This window comes from Oncorhynchus kisutch, linkage group LG18 (assembly GCF_002021735.2).
Source record: "Oncorhynchus kisutch isolate 150728-3 linkage group LG18, Okis_V2, whole genome shotgun sequence".
NCBI classification, from domain to species: Eukaryota; Metazoa; Chordata; class Actinopteri; order Salmoniformes; family Salmonidae; genus Oncorhynchus; species Oncorhynchus kisutch.
Window position 1 is genome coordinate 60,929,644 of NC_034191.2, and position 25,993 is coordinate 60,955,636.

Genomic DNA, 25,993 nt, shown 5'->3' on the forward strand with positions numbered 1-25,993 from the left:
AAGTTGTCAAACATATAAGCAGATACCCCCAAAAAAACTACTTAAGTAGTACTTTAAAGTACTTTTACTTAAGTACTTTACAACAATGGCGCTAACTTTTTGTCTACCTTGTTGAGAAAGTGGTCAACATTTCAGTTTATAAAAAGTTACAGAAAATATTGTTTGATGCGGTTACTAAACAGCTGCAGCGTTGGATCGGTATCAGATAATTCTGTTCCTATATCAGATTTGAAAAGCAGAGAAGTAGAGAAAGATTTTTAATGAGCTCTTAACTTTTTGTCTAAGCTAAGTTGTGTCAAAAAGTTGCATTGTTGCAGTAACAGTAAATGGAATGTCAGAAGTGAGGATGTCACAATGGGACCTTTAGAATGCTGAGGAAATCCCATGAAAGTGGATGAAGATGTACAAAAAAATGACTTAAAGCTTAATCATTTAAAAAGTATAACAGATATCAAAAAGTTATATACAAGCACAGTGTTCCTGACTGCTCTGCACATTTTAAAGTTTGACTGACATTTCTAGCTTAAGCGGTTTAAGGGGAGTAGCGTTCCAAAGAAGAAGACGAAGAAGAAGTATGTTGAAGATTTAAAGTGGGGACGCTCGCAAGCCCCATTAACAACACATCCATGTAGCCCAGAGAGAGGGCTTGTGCACATTAACAACACATCCATGTAGCCCAGAGAGAGGGCTTGTGCACATTAACAACACATCCATGTAGCCCAGAGAGAGGGCTCGTGCACATTAACAACACATCCATGTAGCCCAGAGAGAGGGCTCGTGCACATTAACAACACATCCATGTAGCCCAGAGAGAGGGCTCGTGCACATTAACAACACATCCATGTAGCCCAGAGAGAGGGCTCGTGCACATTAACAACACATCCATGTAGCCCAGAGAGAGGGCTCGTGCACATTACCAACACATCCATGTAGCCCAGAGAGAGGGCACGTGCACATTAACAACACATCCATGTAGCCCAGAGAGAGGGCTCGTGCACATTAACAACACATCCATGTAGCCCAGAGAGAGGGCTTGTGCACATTAACAACACATCCATGTAGCCCAGAGAGAGGGCTCGTGCACATTAACAACACATCCATGTAGCCCAGAGAGAGGGCTCGTGCACATTAACAACACATCCATGTAGCCCAGAGAGAGGGCAAGTGCACATTAACAACACATCCATATAGCCCAGGGTGCTGGAGCACCTGCCCTTTTGCCCTCCAATGAAAAAAGGGTATTTTTTCATTTTGAGTACTGGCCCCACCATAGGTCAGTGTACCACATGGAGATGTGTGTAACTCACTCCTCAGCCTGAAGTGTCCCCACTTGCATCTCTGAAAAGCTAGCTCGGTATGAGCTGAATCAGGAATGTGTGATTACACATTGTGTGTGTTTACACATTTAGGATATGTGATGGGCCTGAAGTGAAATCATCCAGATGCTTGCTCTCTCTCTCTCTCTCTCTCTTTCTGCCCCTCTCTCTCTCTCTCTCTCTCTCTCTCTCTCTCTCTCTCTCTCTCTCTCTCTCTCTCTCTCTCTCTCTCTCTTTCTGCCTCTCTCTCTCTCTCTCTCTCTCTCTTTCTGCCTCTCTCTCTCTCTTTCTGCCTCTCTCTCTCTCTCTCTCTCTCTCTCTCTCTCTCTCTCTTTCTGCCTCTCTCTTTCTGCCTCTCTCTCTCTCTCTCTCTCTCTCTCTCTCTCTCTCTCTCTCTCTCTCTCTATTTCTGCCTCTCTCTCTCTCTCTCTCTCTCTCTTTCTGCCTCTCTTTCTCTCTCTCTCTCTCTCTCTCTCTCTCTCTCTCTCTCTCTCTTTCTGCCTCTCTCTTTCTCTTGCTCTCTTTCTGCCTCTCTCTCTCTCTCTCTCTCTCTCTCTCTCTTTCTGCCTCTCTCTCTCTCTCTCTGTCTCTTTCTGCCTCTCTCTCTCTCTCTCTCTCTCGCTCTCTTTCTGCCTCTCTCTCTCTGTCTCTCTCTCTCTCTTTCTGCCTCTCTTTCTGGACTATGTCCAAATACTGCATTTTCTCTGCCTAGTGCACAGTAATGTGACGTTGATTCCTGTTATTATGATAAGACCTTCCAATTTCCTGTAGGGGCCGAATCATAACAAACAACGGCTACACTAACTACCCCGTTCTCGGAAATAAGGGAAGGCCTAATGGCACTTTATTGGTTATTTTTATTCCCCCTCCCTCACAATCATTGCAATTAGATAATAACAACAATATCTGATGCTATTAAACAAACATCCACCAGCGTCTCTGTATCGTAGGATCCAAGGGTTGCGTCCCAAACGGCACCCTATTCCCTATGTAGTGTACTTCCTTTGACCAAGGCCCTATCCATATGGCTCTGGTCAAAAGTAGTGTACTGTAAAGGGAATAGGGTGCCATTTGGGAGACGACCCCATTGTGGATTATGTTTTCCTTCTGGAAATTTCAGAGCGTGTTATCATTCTCATTGTTTGGGCAGACATGCTTGATGAGCACCGTCATTACCTATGTTGATGAGGGCAATGAGATGTGATTTCCCCATGTCATATTGAGACAGACAGATTTGGGGGCTGCATACAGAATGACACCATATCTCCTACATAGTGCACTACTTGACCAGAGTATATTACAATATAGGGAATAGGGTGCCATTCCCTATAGTTTGAGCCCCAGTACTGAGTTTGGGCCCCAGGACTGAGTTTGAGCCCCAGGACTGAGTTTGAGCCCCAGTACTGAGTTTAGGCCCCAGGACTGAGTTTGGGCCCCAGTACTGAGTTTGGGCCCTAGTACTGAGTTTGAGCCCCAGGACTGAGTTTGGGCCCCAGGATTGAGTTTGAGCCCCAGGACTGAGTTTTCAGGAACCCTGATCTAATCTATCGCTGAACATTTAAGGGAATAAAGAAAAAGATAGACAGACAGGCAAAGAGAGAGGGGTAGGAAGGGAGAGAGGAATATAGAGCGAGGGAGGGAGAGGAAAGAAGGGAGAGCGGAATAGAGAGAGGGAGAGAAAGAGAGAGAGGGGGTTATAGAGAACGAGAAGGAGAACGAGAGGGGATGAGAAAAAAGAGAGGGAGAGAAAGAGAAAAATATGCTGTTAGGAGTGCAGTTCATTCAGCCCCTCCTATTCACACACTGAAGCACTTCCAATCATTACACAGCTATCCTCTTTCTCAGTGTCTCTCTCTCTCTCTCTCTCTCTCTCTCTCTCTCTCTCTCTCTCTTGCGCTCTCTCTCTCTTGCGCTCTCTCTCTCTTGCGCTCTCTCTCTCTCTCTCTTTTGCTCTCTCTCTCTCACACTCACTCAATATTTATCTGCACACACTAACACACTTGCATATACTCACTTTCTCTTATTCCCAGTCATTGCTTCTCTCGACATCAACGTGAGCCTGTCCTCTCTCTTGCTCTCTCTCCCCACTCCTCCTCTCCCTCTCCTCCTCTCCCTCTCTCGGCCCCCGTCCCCCTCTCTGGGCTTACGGCAGGGCAGATATGAATGATAGTCATAGCGGTGGCGTTAGCGGTGGAAGCGGCTGCTCTCTGATACTCTGCGCGACGACAGCAGCAGCCCGGTAATCCTCCCCCTCCGCTCTCTCCTCCCCCTCTCCCCTCCATGGGGCGGAGTGTGTTTGTGGACCCCCCCCCCGCCTTCACCCTTCCGCCTCCTGAGCTGCACGCGCTCAGTGAGCACCTGAGAGGAGAGGAGCTGCTGGTGACTAAACCAGAGCACACACAGATCACAGCCAGGGGGCCCCTGACGCAGCTCCACCACTAGCCCCAGCTCCCCTGATGCAGCTTCACCACTAGCCCCAGCTCCCCTGACGCAGCTGCACTGCTAGCCCTAGCTATCCTCAACAGGACCTGATACAGAACAGGACAGGAGGATGAGGAGGGAAGAGAAGGATGAGGAACAGACTCCAGCTGTCACGCTGCTGACAGAGATGGGATAGGGATCTGTATAGACAGAGGATTAAGGAACGGGGATAGCGAGATAGAGGACCACTCTGAAGCAGCACAACGCTCTGAATAAACTTCCACTTTTCCATCCTCTGATTGCGCTGCTGAAGTGGGCTGGCTCTGCGGACTTTAAACTTTAGACTTTCATGTCCTTTCGCCTGGTTAATATCTTAGACATGGAATCACCAACCAAGGAGATAGAGGATTTTGAGAGTAACTCTCTGAAGTTTCTGCAGCCAGACCAGATTGAGAAGATATGGCTGAGGCTGAGAGGACTGTGAGTAACCTTTTCTGTTTTTATTATTCTCACTGTTTGCCATTGTGTTAATGATTTGTCAGTGTTTATGTCTCTGCATACTTGTGTTTTAGTGTTTTGAGTTTGCTTGACTTTGAGTGTACTGCAGCCTAGATGACCAATCCTGTCAATTTGGTCATTTTTGGCGGGGCTCATTTTCAAACACATTGAAAGTTAATTAAGAGTTAATGGTTGAAATGCCTTTCAAAACCTCTGTGAAAGTTCCGTGGAGAACACGTTTACAGAGGAATGTGTAATCAATACCACTCAATGCAATCAGCCTGTTTGTTCATTTGATGGTTTCAACTAAATTCATTATGTTTTGATGCTCGATGTGCACATTTTGTTTTGCATTTGAGTTTATTATGAATTTAAAAGCTCTTGATGACCAGAAAATGTATAGGAATGACAGATGTTTTTACATTACTCTACACAGGCTTTGCTCTTCTGTTTTTCTATACATATTATCAGAGGATATATTTTATGAGGATTTGCCTTATCGAATGAGCCAGAAGTAAAGTACATGCGTAATCAGGTTAATGTAGCAGAAAGGAGCAAACATCCAGGGACCCAGTGGCTACAGAATACAACCAGGCAGTCAACACTGACACACAGGCAGCCAGGCAGTCAACACTGACACACAGGCAGCCAGGCAGTCAACACTGACACACAGGCAGCCAGGCTAGTCAACACAATTACACACAGCTAACGGTTAGCCACTCATGATTACTAATTGGCTGTCTGCGTTTTTCGGACCGTTTTCCCCTCTTACATCGAAGCTTCACATAGATAGAGATAAAGAGGGGGAAAGATGTTACATTTTAGGATGAAGAAAAGGGATGAGGAAGGTGTTTGCACCCTAATGACGTAGAAATAACCCCCGAAGACACACATTTGATCCCCGCACATTGTGTGTTAATGAAAGCACACGTGTTTGTGCATAGTGTACGGATAGGTTTGTGCTTGTGTGTGTACATTTCCAATGTTCAGTATATGAACTCAAGTCAGTAGAAATGAACACATTGTTGTCTGCCCCTGTGTGTCATCAGAGAGTATGGATGGTCTCAGCTGTGATCCTGTCGCTCAGGCTGCCGTCCCTGATGTCCATCAGTGTTGCCTAATCTTCTGTCATTATGAGTGACAACATCACCCCAGTAGACCCTCAATATAGAATTACGAGATCAGGGGCTGTACGTTTAAGCGTCTCAGAGTAGGAGTGCTGATTTAGGATCAGTTTAGCCTTTTAGAACAAGATTACAAGACCTGATCCATGATCAGCGCTGCTCCTCTGAGATGCTTGATGCCTACGGACCCAGCCCTGACCCTAGACCATAGATATACTATACTAGAAACCTCTCCATCATAAACAGAAAATTTGCCCAGGCAACAACCATTTGTCCTGGTCCTAATCTCAGGGACCATCCGTCTCGTCTTGTCTGGTCATCATTCCTCACAGATGACATTGATTGACTGTTACGACGTCAACATGAGCCTGTCCTCTCTCTCTCTCTCTCTCTCTCTCTCTCTCTCTCTCTCTCACACTCTCTCTCTATATATATATATATTTATATATCTCTCTCTATTTATATCTCTCTTTCTATCTCTCTCGATCTATCTCTCTCGATCTATCTCTCTCTCTCTCACACACACAAAAGGCAGGCGATCAGGAAGAGAATGTGGTTTAATGTCTATATGCCCTATAAACCCTCTCTCTCATTGCTTTTACGGTGGCTTTACGGTGCCCTGGATAGTGTTTTGGGAGATGAGTCTAACTGGTGACTGACCATAGACTTACAGACATTGAAGTTGAGGCCTAATTCATCTGTTATTTGATTTAGGAGAGTTGTATGAATTTCACCACAATCCAGGTGGGTTCATACATGAACGGTTGAGACGTAAAATGTGTTGTGGTTATGTGTGTATGGAGGAAAAGATAATTGTATGGTGATTGAACCCTTCCTAGCATATTAATAGTAATGCCAACAAACCTTCATATGTTGACACCACGAGGTCACAGCCTGCAGTCAGCTGCACACCGAAGAGCCAGGGATCTATGGGGCTAAGAACAGACAAACTGATCAGCTGAACATGACCCAGGCCAGATCATGTAACCCGGGTGTCTGGACCATAGAATACATTCTGTTTCTGTGGTCTGTGTTTAGTTTTTTGGTCATGATCTTATCTGTCCCATACACTTCCTGACTGTGACTGAGAGAGAACAGAGATATAAAAGAGAGAGGGAGAGATAAACAGTATGAGAGAGAGAACTGTTGATAATACTCCCCTGAAAATTGTTCACCGTGTGTTTAGGTATAGACCATGTCAAAGAACAGAAACATGCATTTGATATTTTTTCTGTTTTCTCATTTCCTTTCCATAATTTGTTCAGTTTTCTTTCCTTATATGGTCTTATCAAACGTCTGAATTTGCTAATAGAGAATCTGTCACCCGACTGTTACCCTTTCAAGTGTCGGTGTGCTTGTGCAAAAACGATCCATTCAACAATAATTCTTTATCAATCAAATCACTTTCTGAACTGCACATTTGCCTGTCTCTAGGAATGTGGATGATAATCAGTCCCAAAGTCGAAGCCAACAACACTGTTGACTGTCTGGCATGCAGGATGGTGTTGCCTTTAGAATAAAGGGATAATCCGCTATAAATGTACCAAATGCACTTAGACCAACATCACCTCGATACGGACTGAGTCTATCGAGGTTAAAATAGGATGAAAACCCAGAGGACATAGGTCCCAGAGGTCCCAAACGGTACCCTATTTCCTAATATGGTGCACTACTGTTGACCAGATCTCTTTGGGCCCTGGTCAAAATGAGTGTACTATAAAGCGAATAACATGCGATTTCACACATCCATAATCTTTTTCAAGTTCATTCCAAGCATGTAGATTAATGATGTAATGTATGACGTCAGTGCTCTACCTACGGTATATAATTACAATGATATGGATCCATACATTGGATGGATTGATTCTTCTGGAAATTGCAATAGAACATGGAGAATGATGCCTTAAACATTAATGGTGTACTTGTTTTTCTTACACAGAAGGAAATACAAGAAGACGTCACAAAGGTAAGCCTCAGACCAGAATCAGTTACTGGTTACCTACAAGTTGGACCCAGCTTCAAATAAACACTCCCATAAGCATGCATACTACACTTGTCATCTCCACAACTATGAAAAACAATAAAAAGCCCCCAAAAATCCCATTCACGTCTATTATTCCATTTCTACATGATTTTTGTATTACATGTGGTATTGTAGTATATCCTCCGACTCTTTATGTGAAACCCATTATTATTGTACAGGTCTGAGAAAGCTGTGTGTGGTCTGGGAAAGCTGTGTGTGTGTGTGTGTGTGTGTGTGTGTGTGTGTGTGTGTGTGTGTGTGTGTGTGTGTGTGTGTGTGTAATTAATGATGTCATCGGGAAGCTTATATCTGGCTGCTATTCAACTTTCATCCCTCTTGAACTATTGTCTCTCGCTCTCTTCTCTCTCGTCTATCTTGTCTCTCTCTCTCTCTTGTTCCTCTTTCTCTCTTGTCACCCTCTCTTGTCTCTCTCTGTCTTTTCTCTCTCTCTCTCATGTCTCTCTCGTCTCTCTCTCTCTCCTGTCTCTCTCTTATCTCTCTCTGTCTTTCTCTCTCTCTTTCCTGTCTCTCTCTCTCTCTCTCTCTCTCTCTCTCTCTCTCTCTCTCTCTCCTGTCTCTCTCTCTTGTCTCTCTCTCTCCTGTCTCTCTCTTGTCTCTCTCTGTCTTTTCTCTCTCTCTCTCTCCTGTCTCTCTCTCTTGTCTCTCTCTCTTGTGTATCTTGTCTCTTCTCTCTCTTGTCTCTTTCTCTCTTGTCACTCTTGTCTCTCTTGTCTCTCTTGTCCCTCTTGTCTCTCTTGTCTCTAATGTCTCTCTCTTGTCTCTCTCTCTCTCTTGTCTCTCTCATCTCTCTCTCTTGTCTCTATTGTTTCTCTTGTCTCTCTCTCTCTTGTTTCTCTTGTTTCTCTTGTCTATCTCTTGTCTCTCTCGTCTCTCGTCTCTCTCTCTCTTGTCTCTATTGTTTCTCTGTCTCTCTCTTGTATCTCTTGTCTCTCTCTCTTGTATCTCTCTCTCTCTTGTCTCTCTTGTTTCTCTTGTCTCTCTTGTATCTATTGTCTCTCTTGTCTCGCTCTTGTCTCGCTCTTGTCTCTCTCTTGTCTCTCTTGTCTCTCTTGTCTCTCTCTTGTCTCTCTTGTATCTCTTGTCTCTCTCTTGTCTCTCTTGTCTCTCTCTTGTCTCTTTCTTGTCTCTTTCTTGTCTCTCTTGTCTCTCATGTCTCTTTTGTATATCTTGTCTCTTTTGTCTATCTCTCTATTGTCTCTCTAATCTCTCTCTTGTGTCTCCATTATCTCTCTCTCGTCTGTCTCTCGTCTCTCTTTCTCTTGTCTCTCTCTCTCTTGTCTCTCTATTTTCTCGCTCTCTTGTCTCACTTGTCTCTCTAACCTCTCTTGTCTCTCTCTCTCTCATCTCTCTTGTCTCTCTCTTGTCTCTCCTGTCTCTCTTATCTCTTTCTTTCTCTCTCTCTCTTTTTCTCTATTTTCTCTCTCTCTTGTCTCTCTCTCTCTTCTCTCTCTTGTTTCTCTTTCTCATATACACACACATGTTTGTTTTACTATCCTTGTGGGGAAAAAACAATTGATTCCCATTCAAAATCCTATTTTCCCTAACCCCTAACCCTAACCCTAACCTAACCTCTAACCCTAAACCTAACCCCTAACCCCTAACCCCTAACCCTAACCTAACCTCTAACCCTAAAACTAACACCTAACCCTAACCCTAACCCTAACCTCTAACCCTAAACCTAACCCCTAAGCCCAAAATAGCCTTTTTCTTTGTGGGGACCCAGGAAAATGTTTTACTATCCTTGTAAGGACTTCTGCCCCCCCTGTCCACTCACACACACACACAAACCAAGCTTGTACAATATTGGGAAGGAAGACAGCCAAAACTATCCCTGATACAGCCCAGAGACCAAACAAACCTAACAGAGGAAGTGCATTGACCACATGTCTGTCCAGCTCTGCCAGAGGTCTGACAGTGGAACATAAACACCATGTAGCTTTCTCATCCTCAGTGGATATCTTTGTTTCTCTCTGTCTCTCTGCCTGCTTGGTGTTTTTGTTGTTTTTCTGTTTGTTTGTTCTTAGTACCATAGACCCCTGGCTCTTAGGTTTGTAGCATAGTACGGTCACTAAGGTTTGTTAGCGTTACAATTAACATGCTAGGAATGGTTCAATCACCATACAATTACATTTTCCTCCATTGTAAAACCTAGCTGTACTACTTATTTATGTGAGGGTGAGGGGGATTTATAGCATTTAGAACAATATTATTTGTATCTCTGAAATGAAACCATCATTAAAAACACACTAATCTCTTCCATAATTTCTTGAAACAATATAAGCTAATTTACTAGCATTTCTGAAAGTGGATAGATAAGGTTTTAGAGTGAAACTTCAAATGTTAACAAATTGTAAAAAAAATTAAAATATTAAAAAAATATATATAGTTGTTGCAAAAGTATTCAGCCCTTTTGTTTAGTCAAACCTAAATTAGTTCAGGAGTAAAAGTTGGCTTAACAATTCAAATAATAAGTTACATGATTTTTAAATGACTACCCCTTCCTCTGTCCCCCATAGATAAAACATTTGTAAGGTCCCTCAGTCAAGTATTGAATTTCAAGCAGATTCAAATACAAAGACCCGGGAGCTTTTCAACGCCTCATAAAGAAGGGCAGTGATTGGTAGATGAGTAACATTAACAAATCAGACATTGCATATCTCTTTAAGCTTGGTCAAGTTAATAACTATGCTGTGGAGGATGTATTAAACCACCCAGACACAACAAATATACAGTCGTCCTTCTGAACTGAGCTGTAGGACAGGAAGGAAACTGCTCAGGGATGTTACCATGAGACCATTGGTCATTTTAAAACAGCTACAGAGATCAATGGCTGTGATGTTAGAAAACTGAGGATTGGATCAACAACATTGAAGTTACTCCACAATGATGACCTAAATGACAGAGTGAAAAGAAGGATACAAATATACATAATCAAAATATTTCAAAACCTGTATCCTGTTTGCAACAAGGCACTAAAGTAATACTGCAAGAAAAACACGGCAAAGGAATAAACATGTTGGCCTAAATGCAAAGCCTTATGTACAACACATCACTCAATAACTGCCTCCTTATTTTCAAGCATGGTGGTGGCTGCATCATGGTATGGGTATGTTTGACATAAGAAAAGATGGGGGAGATTTTCAGGATAATAAGAAACAAGATGGAGCTAAACATGGGAAAACTCCTAGAAGAAAACCTGCTTCAGTCTGCTTTACATCAGACACTGTGTTTCACTTTTCAGAAGGACAATAACGTACAACACAAGGCCAAATCTAAGCTGGAGTTGCTTACCAAGAAGACAGGGAATGTTCCCGAGTGGCTGTTTCATTATACACAATAAGCACCATAAATAGGGTCGCTCACACTTTCTCTCTCACATTCAGAGTGTCACTCTTCACATTCCTCCTGTGCCCAAACACTCCGGAAGAGGTGCCAGAAGAAGCTAAACTTGTCTATCAACACTGAATACTTTCTGTGACTCTGCGATTCAGTTAAAATGGGAACAGTTGACTAAGGCTACAGAAAACCCTGGTTGCACCTTGGCCATATGCATCATCACCCTAATGACATTACACCTTCTCCAGATGAGATAGTATTTAGGTAAAACTATGATGAGTCACTCTTTGTGGAGGCTATTTTGTTTGATTAAACTCTGGGCGTGCCACAATGACGAGCCACAAGGCCGTTACAGAACTTTATTTCAACCTGGGAAGAGAGGCAGAAACGTAGCGAGAATCGGAGCATCTGTCATTTAATGGCTGGGTGTGAGAGAGAGATAGCGAGGGAGAGGATATTTGCCAACAGGGGTAATCAGGACTGTCTGTCTGGCATTGCTGGAGTTTCAATGAATTTCAATGTCTTTTATGACTGTGGTAGATTTTTCATTAGTTTCTGTGGTAATTAAAAGTCGAACTGCTCTCCAAAACTAGCCTAAAGCAATGTAAGTAATCATTGCATATTCCCCAAAATGACAATTAACAGCTTAGACGTCCTTTAGCAGAATGTGATGCATGACGAAGACAAGAATATTACAAGGGGGGATGCCGCCATTTCTAAACTCCAGTTCTCAAACTTAAAAACAACACATAATGGCTGTCTGTAGTCTGTGATATGTTGTTAAATGCCATCAATGCAACATATGTTCAATACTAGAGCAATCTTATTTCTATTACGTCATTGACTTGTGTCTAAAAAACAAATGCGTTTGTAATGACATATTTCGTGCCAAACTCTTCAACTGCAGTATTAGAACAGCAGTATGGTAGCATTTCCTTTGTGATTAACACAAAGTTTGAATTATAATGTGACACTTGAGTGTGTGTGTGTGGGGGGGACCTCCTATGTGACATTTTTTTTGGGGGGAGGGGGCTAATAGTTAAGACATGTAATTTAATGGTAAACATGAATGACCTTTTAATGTGGCATGAACGCAGTCATCTGATTGTCCGACAAATCACTTTAAAAAGGCTACCTGCGCAAGTTCGTCCACATCCAAACTGTGTACACGCCATTTGATGAATGGACAGACAACTGTTACAAAACACTGAAAAGTCACACTCTGCAATTGTCATTGGGCCTACACTTGTAGCCTAAATTAATTGATGCCTCTTACTAACAAATGTACCTTTTGTGAAAAAAGAAAGGTAAAGTAATACCAGACTGTCCCGGGATGACAAGTGCAGCCACGTGGGATTTATTTTTCAAACCATGACAGAGAGTTGGGGCTGTTTGTTTCATTTGAAATAAGCTTATATTTTCAATTTTATCACTGTATAAGTACAAAATTTGTTAAATTAGTACTATTTAGACACCCCCAAAGTATGGCTTTTGTTGAGTTTAGTGGGGCTCATATCTCTCATTCTCCTCCCCTTTTCCCCGCGTAATTCACACTCTGGACCAACGCATGAGTCATTCATGGTTTCCAGCAGCAGAATGAAACTCCACAGAGTGACTTCACATCACAGAAGGACTTAAGCTTTGGGTCTTCAAAGACAGGCATTTCAGACAGTCACTCCTCTGATATGTCATGGGACAACAACTAACAACTACACAAGTGACATGCTGAGAGTTACCTGACATGTTACCCCGCAGTTCCTCGCCCAAGCCTCTCCAGGTTCTCCTTTACCCAAATCCAGATAGCAGATGTTCTGAAAGAGCTGCAAAACCTGGACCCGTACAAATCAGCTGGGCTTGACAATCTGGACCCTCTATTTCTGAAACTATCTGCCACCATTGTCGCAACCCCTATTACCAGCCTGTTCAACCTCTCTTTCATATCGTCTGAGATCCCCAAGGATTGGAAAGCTGCCGCAGTCATCCCCCTCTTCAAAGGGGGAGACACCCTGGACCCAAACTGTTACAGACCTATATCCATCCTGCCCTGCCTATCTAAGGTCTTCGAAAGCCAAGTCAACAAACAGGTCACTGACCATCTCGAATCCCACCGTACCTTCTCCGCTGTGCAATCTGGTTTCCGAGCCGGTCACGGGTGCACCTCAGCCACACTCAAGGTACTAAACGATATCATAACCGCCATCGATAAAAGACAGTACTGTGCAGCCGTCTTCATCGACCTTGCCAAGGCTTTCGACTCTGTCAATCACCATATTCTTATCGGCAGACTCAGTAGCCTCGGTTTTTTCGGATGACTGCCTTGCCTGGTTCACCAATTACTTTGCAGACAGAGTTCAGTGTGTCAAATCGGAGGGCATGCTGTCCGGTCCTCGGGCAGTCTCTATGGGGGTGCCACAGGGTTCAATTCTCGGGCCGACTCTTTTCTCTGTATATATCAATGATGTTGCTCTTGCTGCGGGCGATTCCCTGATCCACCTCTACGCAGACGACACCATTCTATATACTTTCGGCCCTTCATTGGACACTGTGCTATCTAACCTCCAAACAAGCTTCAATGCCATACAACACTCCTTCTGTGGCCTCCAACTGCTCTTAAACGCTAGTAAAACCAAATGCATGCTTTTCAACCGATCGCTGCCTGCACCCGCATGCCCGACTAGCATCACCACCCTGGATGGTTCCGACCTAGAATATGTGGACATCTATAAGTACCTAGGTGTCTGGCTAGACTGCAAACTCTCCTTCCAGACTCATATCAAACATCTCCAATCGAAAATCAAATCAAGAGTCGGCTTTCTATTCCGCAACAAAGCCTCCTTCACTCACGCCGCCAAGCTTACCCTAGTAAAACTGACTATCCTACCGATCCTCGACTTCGGCGATGTCATCTACAAAATGGCTTCCAACACTCTACTCAGCAAACTGGATGCAGTCTATCACAGTGCCATCCGTTTTGTCACTAAAGCACCTTATACCACCCACCACTGCGACTTGTATGCTCTAGTCGGCTGGCCCTCGCTACATATTCGTCGCCAGACCCACTGGCTCCATGTCATCTACAAGTCCATGCTAGGTAAAGCTCCGCCTTATCTCAGCTCACTGGTCACGATGGCAACACCCATCCGTAGCACGCGCTCCAGCAGGTGTATCTCACTGATCATCCCTAAAGCAAACACCTCATTTGGCCGCCTTTCGTTCCAGTACTCTGCTGCCTGTGACTGGAACGAATTGCAAAAATCGCTGAAGTTGGAGACTTTTATCTCCCTCACCAACTTCAAACATCAGCTATCTGAGCAGCTAACCGATCCCTGCAGCTGTACATAGTCTATTGGTAATAGCCCACCCATTTTCACCTACCTCATCCCCATACTGTTTTTATTTATTTACTTTTCTGCTCTTTTGCACACCAATATCTCTACCTGTACATGACCATCTGATCATTTATCACTCCAGTGTTAATCTGCAAAATTGTTATTATTCGCCTACCTCCTCATGCCTTTTGCACACATTGTATATAGACTCCCCCTTTGTTTTCTACTGTGTTATTGACTTGTAAATTGTTTACTCCATGTGTAACTCTGTGTTGTCTGCTCACACTGCTATGCTTTATCTTGGCCAGGTCGCAGTTGCAAATGAGAACTTGTTCTCAACTAGCCTACCTGGTTAAATAAAGGTGAAATAAAAAATAAATAAAATAAAATGAGCTTTGTCTGTTTTAGCTATGTGTGTGTGTGGATGTGTGTGTGTTCCATGTGGCTTCGGCTCCCTGACTGCGTATGTGGTTTGACGTGAGATGGAGGGGGCTACTAAGAACAGCAGCCATCACAGCTGTTCCCCATCACATCAGTGCTCTGAGCAATGTTCACAACTATCAGCCAGCATCACTATCAACCATCAGCCAGCATCTCCTCCTGCATCAGCTTCCAGTTACAGATACAAACCAACAGCTCACTACCTTTCTGGGGCTCTGAAACTCAGACCCAAACAGAATACCATTTGATAGATATTCTATTCAGCCCTGGTCTCAAAATCCGCAGTGGTGTACTTCAAAGTATAGCAGGCTTCTCTCCCAGTCCCCTATCGATTGGTCCAGCTTCTGTCTTCAGGCAGCTTTTCAGGTATGGACTCCATCTCTTGATTGCATTATCGCTTAGCCATTGATTGGCCCAGGCGTCTGCAGTGCAAACTAAAAACTCGAACCTATAATTCCACGTTGTTTTGTCTCATTTTCTCCTGGGAATCAGTGTCTTTCTTGAGACTGACCAGGCACAGAGCGTGGCTTTTATTTCAGCCGGCTGATTTAATGATTTGGATCCACTGCTTTGTCATTGCGCTCAGTGATGAGGTAGTACCAGAAACACTTGCTGAACTATTATCATAGTTAGTTCCTCAGTCCCTTTGGGGAGAACGTTCTACTCTCTTTGTCATGGTAGAGGACAGACATTTGTCCAATGTGCCTTTTTGGTGGCACCTTGTGAGGGTGGTGTTTGTTACCCCAAAGCCTCTACGGGGACTGGAGTTCTAATGCAATGTCTTCGTCCATCTCTGACATTGTCGGACAAACAAAGCATTGGTGTATTAAGAATGGCTGGCTTGAAGTCAAGCAGGTGCACTGTGTGAAGAGGTGTGGGTTAAAGTGACTGAAATACCTCAGACAAATAGAAGACATCAATTCAACAGACATTCCAAATGAGTTCAAATGTCTGTGAAGCTATACTTATGTAGTGTGTAACAGCTATTGCTGACTACTTTGTGTAGTGTGTAGCAGATATTGCTGAAGCTCTCACTCAGTCGATTGCTGTATGACCTAAACTCATATCTGCCCGTTAGCAATGTGAACACGTATGTGGTGTTGGATGTAATAGGCGTCAGTGTGGCCTTCCTTCCTGATGATCTAATTCAAACACACTGCCCAGTTGGAATCAGCTTAAATCTCAGGCCATTCCAGACTCCCCGTATCCTGCCGTAGTCGATCCGATCTGTTTTCTCACACCTGCTGGTGTATTCAAACAAACACACACACACGCACACACACACACACACACACACACACACACACACACACACACACACACACACACACACACACACACACACACACACACACACACACACACACACACACACACACACACACACACACACACACACACACACACACACACACACACACACACACACAATGAGCAGAACGCCATCCAGGTGCTTTTGTTTTTCTATCCTCGTCAGAATTTTGTATATGTTTTTGTTACAAATTAATTTGGAATGCTCCTCAGCCTGTGGCCTTCCAGCTGAAATGTTTCCCGTTTATGCATTTCATGGTTTGTGATGTAGCACACGCGTTTGCTCATTTCATGGTTTGTGATGTAGCACACGCGTTTGCTCATTTCATGGTTTGTGATGTAGCACACGCGTTTGCTCATTTCATGGTTTGTGATGTAGCACACGCGTTTGCTCATTTCATGGTTTGTGATGTAGCACACACGTTTGCTCATTTCATGGTTTGTGATGTAGCACAGGCGTTTGCTCATTTCATGGTTTGTGATGTAGCACACAAGTTGATCTGTTGAACTCATTTTCCTGTAGTCAATTTAACAACTTTCTTGTTTTACGTTTCACTGCATCTCTTTTCTGAATGACTGAAAAATATTCACATTCACCTGACTACTTTTTCTCTCACAGTATTGTGCCTCCCTCATATTGATTACATTTAAAATATACAGTACCAGTCCACAGTTTGGACACACCTACACATTCCAGGGTTTTTCTTTATTTTTTACTATTTTCTACCTTGTAGAAAAGTTGTGAGGTCATCAAAACTATGAAATAACACATATGGAATCATGTAGTAACCAAAAAAGTGTTAAACAAATCATAATATATTTTATTTTTGAGATTCTTCAAAGTAGCCACCCTTTGTCTTGATGACAGCTTTGCACACTCTTGGCATTCTCTCAACCAGCTTCATGAGGTAGTCACCTGGAAAGAATTTCAATTAACAGGTGTGCCTTGTTAAAAATAATTTATTAGAAGAATTAGTAGAATTATTTTCTTCTTAATGCGTTTGGACAATCAGTTGTGTTGTGACAAGGTAGGGTTGGTACAGAAGATAGCTCTATTTGGTAAAAGACCAAGTCAATATTATGGCAAGAACAGCTCAAATAAGCAAAGAGAAATGACAGTCCATCTTTACTTTAAGACATAAAGATCAGTCAATACAGAACATTCCAAGAACAGTCGCAAAAACCATCAAGCACTATGATGAAACTGTTTCTCATAAGGACCACCGCAGGAAAGGAAGACCCAGAGTTACCTCTGCTGCAGAGGATAAGTTCATTAGAGTTAAATGCACCTCAGATTGCAGCCCAAATAAATGCTTCACAGAGTTCAAGTAACAGACACATCTCAACATCAACTGTTCAGAGGAGACTGCATGAATCAGGCCTTCATGGTAAAATTGCTGCTACTAAAGGACACCAATAATAAAAAGAGACTTACTTGGGCCAAGAAACATGAGTAATGGACATTAGACCAGTGGAAATCTGTCCTTTGGTCCAAAGTTGACATTTTGGGTTCCAACCGCTGTGTCTTTGTGAGACGCAGAGTAGGTGAACGGATGATCTCCGCATGTGTGGTTCTCACCACAAAGCATGGAGGACTGATGGTGTGGGGGTGCTTCGCTGGTGACACTGTCAGTGATTTATTTAGAATTCCAGGCACACTTAATCATTATGGCTACCATAGTATTCTGCAGCGATACATTTGGTTGTCATTGAACAATGTCTGTCATTGAACAACCTCATACCATGATTAGATGGGGAAAAACACACTTTCATAAGTTCTTTAAACAATAAAAGCTAATTTGCCAACATTTCTGAAAATGGATATATAGTGTTTTGGAATTAAACTATTCATATATTGTTTGACATTATTGTTGCCCGGTGTTCAGAGAACAAGCCAGATTGGAAGGAAAGATTTTCAGAGCATGCATAGACCTTAAATTGATGGATAGAAGCTGCCCTCGCTCTCCACCCCTCCATCCATCCCACCCTCTACTCAACCAAAAAGCTGAGAGGAAAGTGAAAGCAAAGGGCCTCTTGATAAGCCTCCCATCTACAGGGGCCAGGGGAGATTAAAGGGTTCCGTAATTGTGTGTGTGTGTGTTTGCGTGTGCGTGCGTGTGTGTGTGTGTGTGTGTGTGTGTGTGTGTGTGTGTGTGTGTGTGTGTGTGTGTGTGTGAAAGTGTGTGTGCAAGTGTGTGGGTGTGCGTGCGTGGGTGTGTGTGCGTGTGCGTGCGTGTGTGTGCAAGTGTGTGTGTGTGTGTGTGTGATGGACTTTGGATTGGTTTTGTGTGTGTCTATAATGGCAAGGTGAAGATGTGAGTCTCTATGCCCTCATCTCTCCTCCTCCCTCCTTCCCCCTTTCCCTTCCTTTCTTCTCCCCAGTAAGATGGAGGGGACTGAAATGAGTTGTGGTTTATCTCTGAGTGCAGGGTGGAGTGAGGGCTGTCGCCTGAACTTCCTGAGGTGCTTTTGGGGAACAAACGAGCAGTGTGTGTGTGTGTGTGTGTGTGTGTGTGTGTGTGTGTGTGTGTGTGTGTGTGTGTGTGTGTGTGTGTGTGTGTTTAGTGTGACTATCTTTGTAGCTCAAGCGTTCAGTTCACGTTTGCCCTCTGATAACCATCCTTACATAAATAGTTGCTCGCTGCAAAAATGTCAGAACCTCAAGGAAATAAATAAACTGTTCTTCCCTCTAAGCAATGTGTAATTTATTTCCACTTAATTTATGTCTGCCATAACTCAATAGTTATTCACTGTAATCTACGGTTGGTTGGAGGCTGACAGGCTATTGAGGGTGACTATTGAGGGTGACTTGCAGAAACACTGTGCCGAGGGGGAAGGGAAAGAGAATGGCATGGGGAGTAAAGGGGGACACTTGGTTTGCTGTCTCAAATGGCACCCTATTCCTTATATAGTGCACTACTTTTGACCAGGGCCCTAAGTCTCTGGTCAAAAGGTTGTGCACGATATAGGGAATAGGGTGCCATTTGAGACGCAACTTGGTTGATAGAGTTGTGATGGTAAGTCTGGAGCCTTGAGAGGCTTGACACATCACAGTGTAGCTGTCGGTTAATCAACAGTAACATATCACTCCCCACTTCATTCCATCACCCCTGAAGGGAGTGCTTGTAAAATTATTTTGATTAAAAGTCAAAGTTTATTGAAGGTCTTGCTACTCGGGGGCTTGCATTTTGTTTGGGGCGCAAATAGAAAGATTGATCACAGATCGTAGGCTGTTTTTAGGAAGGAAGGAAATGGATGGCTGATGTTTAAATTGTATCCCCCTCCCCATCCATCCATCTGTGAATTACCCCCTCATTCCGCACCTCCAAGAGAGGTAGTTGGATGGTGGTGGTTCGTGGTCTGAACTGTTGAGAAGGACACATAGGAGTCCATGGCTTCATCATAGTAGCCTGACCACTCACACTAAATTCTCCCGCTGTCGTTCACTACATACTTTAGTCTGAGACTGCCCTCCTTGAAGTCCCTTCACGTTTGGTGATGGGTCAGGGAGGTACTCAGACTTATTGAGGAGAAGAAACTAACGCCCGTGAGCGTGGCGGAAACAACTAATTGACCAACGTCGGTTCAATTACTGGAATTGCATTTAGTTTGTTTTCTCAAATCATTCATGGGAAATATCAACTCAGGAACTATGTTGTTTGGGGGGGATGCTGTGATTTTGTTATGTTGTTTTGTTGACACATCACAGCGTAGCTGTCGGTTAATAAACAGTAACATATCACTCCCCACTTCATTCCATCACCCCTGAAGGGAGTGATTTTGTTATGTTGTTTGGGGGGTGGGGGGGGGGGGTGGGGGGGGGGGTTCCCCGTGCTGCAGATGGCTATATATCGGTCCACTAATGCAGGACTGGAAAACATTTTTAATTTTTAAATTTTTTTGAAATATTATATATATATATATATAAATGCTTGTGATTTTTTTAATGATGATTTTTCAGGGGGTGCTACTTCCTGTGTGTGGGACGCTGGGCTGAATGGAGCTGTAGTGTTCATTAAGCAAATATTCAACCTAGTTCAGTGCAGAAATGTGGTAATTAACTACAATGACCATAATCTATTGCACCTGTTTTTTTCCAGCTCAGGCAGAGGTAGATTCCCTTTTACTCCTGCTACGTTAGGTTAGATACACACAGACCGCATGAGAGAGGAATGTACACAACACAATGATGAGAGAGAGGGAGAGAGACAGTTCGTGAAAGTATGCCTTGTCTACTTTGAAGAACTAGTAAAATGATTTTGTCAAAAACTCTGCAGCTAGTCTAGCTAAATAGGATGATTAAAGACAGAACAGTATGAAGTGTACAGAGATAACATTGTCTGGCTGTTTGACTGCTACTTACTGAACAGAGATGAGATGATGACTTTAAGGAATGAAAAATAATAAAGAAATCAAATAAAAGTAATATACACAACTGAAATATGGTATTATTTCATAGTAATTTGATGTCTACCCAATGTGGACCTGACATAAACAATGGAATATTTTCAATGCTTTGTTCATTATGTTGCGCTTCAAAGTAATTTTTATGTCATTGTCAAAAGTAGTGAACTTTAGGCAATAGGGTACCATTTGGGATTGCACACCTTTTCTTCCCTTTGGCCTCTTCTGTTGTGTTGTGTCTCTGGTTCTTTCTTCTTTCGATGAGAGCCTCAGCACTCTCAACTCCATCGCTCCCCATTTTGAAAGTGACTGTTTGAAATAGAAACGTAACCTTTGGATGACTCCAAATATTATCACTGAGAGAGGAGACCAAATGTAAACAGGCTTCTGTGTGTGTGTGTGTGTGTCCGTTTGTGCTTGCGTGTGTAAACATATGCATGCTTGCGTGGGTGCGCATGCTTGTGACCATTAGTCAGTAGAGGCCCATAAAAGCACAGCTGTGATGGATTTGGCCGTAGCTTCGTAGCTGAGTGATCATATACAATCAGGCCACATCAAGGGCCCCAGCCTTGGAAGCCAAGCTGCCGACCCAGCCAAGGGAACAACTTATATTTATGGGATTACTTTGGCCAGAGTGCCCGGGCCCCTTAATATCTGTCTTAGCCAGCGATGGCAGGCGACTGTCTGTCGTTTTTCATTTACTCCGTTTCTCTACTTAAAACATTCACAAGGGTTATGTTTTAGTGTGTGTTTATGGCATGAATATGAATTTGGCTAAAAGGAATTGTTCAGATAGTACAAAAGATAAAGTTCACTGTGTAAACAATCACAATTTAACATTAATTTCTTAGTAGCTATACCTATGACAGGAAGGGCACTCTTGCCTTCGTCTGAGATGACACCCTATTCCCTAAATAGTACACTACTTTTGACCAGAGGCTATTGAACCTGGTCAAAAATAGTGTACTATATAGGGAATGTGGTGCCATTTATGTTTACCTGTGTGAAACCATCCCATCTTTCAGATTGATCTATCTGTCATGCCTGTCAAAGAGGAGACCCTTTATCATCTCATCAGCTGCTCACTTACAGGACCGGAGACCCTTTCAGTCTGTTAACCCCTCTGTCTCTCTGTTAATGTATCATCAGCCAATGCAGCTGTAGGGTTAATGGGCCATGGAAGATGGAAGTCGGCTTTTATTGGCTATCATAAAGGCATTTCTCACCCAGGTCAGATTTCTGTCATTTTGATTGCCTGTCATAATAGTATTCCTCAGCCAATCACTCCCATGTCATATTTGTATTTCTTTTTGAACTAAGGCTGAGGTTGTGATGGGTAATTATGTAGTCTTAAAACTTGGAATAAAAACATTTGTTGTCCTTGCTTCACCTCCTTCACTCCATTCCTCTCCTCCCTCCCTCCCTTCCCACTCTCTCTCTCTCTCTCTCTCTCTCTCTCTCTCTCTCTCTCTCTCTCTCCCCCTTCTCACCATCTCTGTCTCGATCTGCTACAATCTCTAATCCCTGCATGCAACAAATGACCCAGAAAAACAAACACACCGAGTAATTGTATTATAGCTGGACCAACACTAAACCCCTGTCTGTCCACACGTGATGCACTCATTCTCCTCTCCATGCAGTGCTCCACCTGATGCCAATATGCCTTTATTTTAACAGGGAGTCCCACTGAGACCAAGGTCTCTTTCACAAGAGAGCCCTGCATGAACACGATTTACAAAATACAATAGAATACAAATATACAAAATTACAAAGAGACTTAAGAAAAACATTCACATTACTAACTAACTAACTATTGAACTCGTCAATATGCTTTTGAAAAGACAGCTTTTCATCACTTCAGATGCCCAGATATTTGTATGATAGGGACCCATCTAAACTACATACTGTGTGTTTCAATCATTAGTCATTTGTACGTTCAAGAAACAACATGTACTTAGGCATACCCACATTCAATGCTAATTAAAGGACAATAAAGGTGTTCTGTTAAACAATGAAAGCAGACTGTAGTTCAGATAGAGTCTGTCTGTCAGGAAGTTTTTAAACCAATCTTTGAATTACTAATGAGTGGTCAACAGTGTCAAAAGCCTTTGACAGGTCAAGGAAAAGGGCAGCACAATGTTGCCTTTTGTCCATTCAGTTAACAATGTAATTTATATCCAGAAATCATGCTATGATCCTCACATTAACCGCTAGGGTCTGCCCCTAACTCCTACCCTCACTATTTATGACTCGGCCTGATGGTTCCTCTGAATTGTCAAATAGTCTACTGGATAGCCTGTGTTGGTCACGCGAAGGGCTTGTACGCATGGTTTTGGCTCCCCGGCTTGTGGGTCACATAGTGACGCGCTTCCTTCCAGGGCTTGATGTGTTGGAGCAGAAAAGGCTCAGAGCTCTGTCCCTCATGCCTAACCCTAGTTCAACCTTAACCCTATAGCCTCAACTCTAACCCTAGTTCAACCTTAACCCTATAGCCTCAACTCTAGCCCTAGTTCAACCTTAACCATATAGCCTCAACTCTAACCCTAGTTCAACCTTAACCCTATAGTCTCAACTCTAACCCTAGTTCAACCTTAACCCTATAGCCTCAACTCTAACCCTAGTTCAACCTTAACCCTATAGCCTCAACTCTAACCCTAGTTCAACCTTAACCCTATAGCCTCAACTCTAACCCTAGTTCAACCTTAACCCTATAGCCTCAACTCTAACCCTAGTTCAACCTTAACCCTATAGCCTCAACTCTAACCCTAGTTCAACCTTAACCCTATAGCCTCAACTCTAACCCTAGTTCAACCTTAACCCTATAGCCTCAACTCTAACCCTAGTTCAACCTTAACCCTATAGCCTCAACTCTAACCCTAGCGTCATATATTTTTAGGGAGCAATTATGTGTTATTTGTTTTGCTCTTCTACACTATGGTTATTAAACTTTGTTGACATTTACTTGATATGACAAGTCTGACATGAATGTTCTTGTGCAGAATGCTATAAAACAAATTAATTCAGGAGCTAACGTGTTTTTCTCTTGTTGCCTGGAAACACCTCAAATATTCAATTGTGTAGAGAGTGGTCAATATACTGAGTTCTGAATAATATATGCTGTTTGCTGCCTTTAGGCATGGCTCTGGATGGTCGGGATGGAGACAGAGAGAGAAATAGTGAGAGAATGAGAGGGGGGTTGAGGGCAAGAGAGTGGAGGGGGGTGAGGGAGGGATGGAAAAATAAATAAATAATAATACATATTATTATATATATATATATACAGTGTATGTATGTATGTATATATATATATATATATATATATATATATATATATATATAGAGAGAGAGAGAGAGAGAGAGAGAGAGAGAGAGAGAGAGAGAGAGAGAGAGAGAGAGAGAGAGAGAGAGAGAGAGAGAGAGAGACTAAGTGAACTGACATGCTTCTGGTTCCAATTTGTTATTTTAATACATTTTACATCAGAAAAATTTTAAATAAAATAAAAAGTAAAATACTAAGCAACATTTTTAAGCCTACGTTTTATTATTTGTAAAAAGATAGTCAGCAGTATTTTGCGGAGGGGACACACTAACTGGACCGGGTAACGAGTACCCCACCCTATTCTCCCTAGTAAGTGATTCCTTCCAAGGTGCACCACGGAGAAAAGAAATATGCTTGGTAGGAAGTTAGATACAAACAGTATGGTTATTGGAGGAGGAGAGAGTGTCGAGTGACAAACACAGGGTTTGGTTTGATTTTAGCTGCAGGTGATGGGCATGACTTGCAGGAGGTATATTTGTATATTAATTTGAACAACCTATGTAGCCTATTGATTCCTTCTTGATAAATAAATAAAAAACCCAAATGAGTTGTTTCTCTGTAATTCTCGACAGTAGCCGCCTAGTCATTTTATTAAGTTGGCTTTAGCTAGCGTGCTAGATAGGTTCCCAATCTCCCAACCTCGTAACTAGCTACCAAGCAATTTCCGGCTATCAATCAAGTTAGAGTAGCTTGACTATTTATTGTAGCTGAAATGCCTACTGGCAAAGTTGCTAGACTTACTCAAATTGATTTTTGGGTGATACTATATACTATGAGACTATATACAGTTGAAGTTGGGAGTTTACATACACCTTAGCCAAATACATTTAAACTCAGTTTTTCACAATTCCTGACATTTTATCCTAGTAAAAATGCACTGTCTTAGATCAGTTAGGATCACCACTTTATGTTAAGAATGTGAAATGTCAGAATAATAGAGAGAATGATTTATTTCAGCTATTATTACTTTCATCACATTCCCAGTGGGTCAGAAGTTTACATGCACTCAATTAGTATTAGGTAGCATTGCCTTTAAATTGTTTAACTTGGGTCAAATGTTTTGGGTAGCCTTCCACAAGCTTCCCCCAATAAGTTGGGTGAATTTTTGCCCATTCCTACTGACAGAGCTGATGGAACTGAGTCAGGTTTGTAGGCCTCCTTGCTCGCACACGCTTTTTCAGTTCTGCCCACACATTTTCTATAGGATTAAGGTCAGGGCTTTGTGATGACCACTCTAATACCTTGACTTTGTTGTTCTTAAGTCATTTTGCCACTATTTTGAATTTATGTTTGGGGTCATTGTCCATTTGGAAGACCCATTTGCGACAAAGCTTTAACTTCCTGACTGATGTCTTGAGATGTCGCTTCAATACATCCCCATAATTTTCCTTCTCATGATCCCATCTATTTTGTGAAGTGCACCAGTCCCTCCTGCAGCAAAGCACCCCCACAACATGATGCTGCCACCCCTGTGCTTCACGGTTGGGATGGCGTTCTTCGGCTTGCAAGCCTCCCCTTTTTCCTCCAAACATAACGATGGTCATTATAGCCAAACAGTTATTTTTTTGTTTCATCAGAGGACCTTTCTCCAAAAAGTACGATCTTTGTCCCTATGTGCAGTTGCAAACCGTAGTCTGGCTTTTTTATGCCAGTTTTGGAGCAGTGGCTTCTTCCTTGCTGAGCGGCCATTCAGGTTATGCCGATATAGGACTCGTTTTACTGTGGATATCGATACCTTTGTACCTGTTTCCTCCAGCATCTTCTCAAGGTCCTTTGCTGTTGTTCTGCGATTTATTTGCACTTTTCACACCAAAGTACGTTCATCTCTTGGAGACAGAGCGTGTCTCCTTCCTGAGCGGTATGACGGCTGCATGGTCCCATGGTGTTTATACTTGCATACTATTGTTTGTACAGATGAACGTGGTACCTTCAGATGTTTGGAAATTGCTCCCAAGGATGAACCAGACTTGTGGAGGTCTACATTTTTTTTCTGAGGTCTTGGCTGATTTCTTTTGATTTCCCCATGATGTCAAGCAAAGAGGCACTGAGTTTGAAGGTATGACCTTGAAATACATCCACAAGTACACCTCCAATTGACTCAAATTATGTCAATTAGCCTATCAGAAGCTTCTGAAGCTTCTGTAATTTTCCAAGCTGTTTAAAGGCACAGTCAACTTAGTGTATGTAAACTTCTGACCCACTGGAATTGTGACACAGTGAATTATACGTGAAATAATCTGTCTGTAAACAATGGTTGGAAAAATTGCTTGTGTCATGCACAAAGTAAATTTCCTAACCGACTCGCCAAAACTATAGTTTGTTAACAAGACATTTGTGGAGCGGTTGAAAAACGAGTTTTAATGACTCCAACCTAAGTGTATGTAAACCTCCGACTTCAACTGTACCTGTGTGGCATTTGTACTAACCTCCTAAGGCATAAAAATGCTTCA

General features: G+C 42.7%; 1 protein-coding gene across 2 annotated transcripts in view; it reads left to right on the plus strand.

Moving 5' to 3' along the window:
- Window positions 1–3,367: 3,367 nt before the first annotated feature.
- Window positions 3,368–25,993, plus strand: part of pde1ca (phosphodiesterase 1C, calmodulin-dependent a) — a 102,116-nt gene continuing 79,490 nt past the window's right edge. For both annotated transcript variants that reach the window (XM_031796412.1, XM_031796413.1), the window contains exons 1-2: window positions 3,368–4,217; window positions 7,299–7,325. In XM_031796412.1, coding sequence (XP_031652272.1) covers window positions 4,087–4,217; window positions 7,299–7,325 — 158 coding nt within the window. In that variant the 5' untranslated portion in view covers window positions 3,368–4,086. The remainder of the gene's footprint in view (window positions 4,218–7,298; window positions 7,326–25,993) is intronic.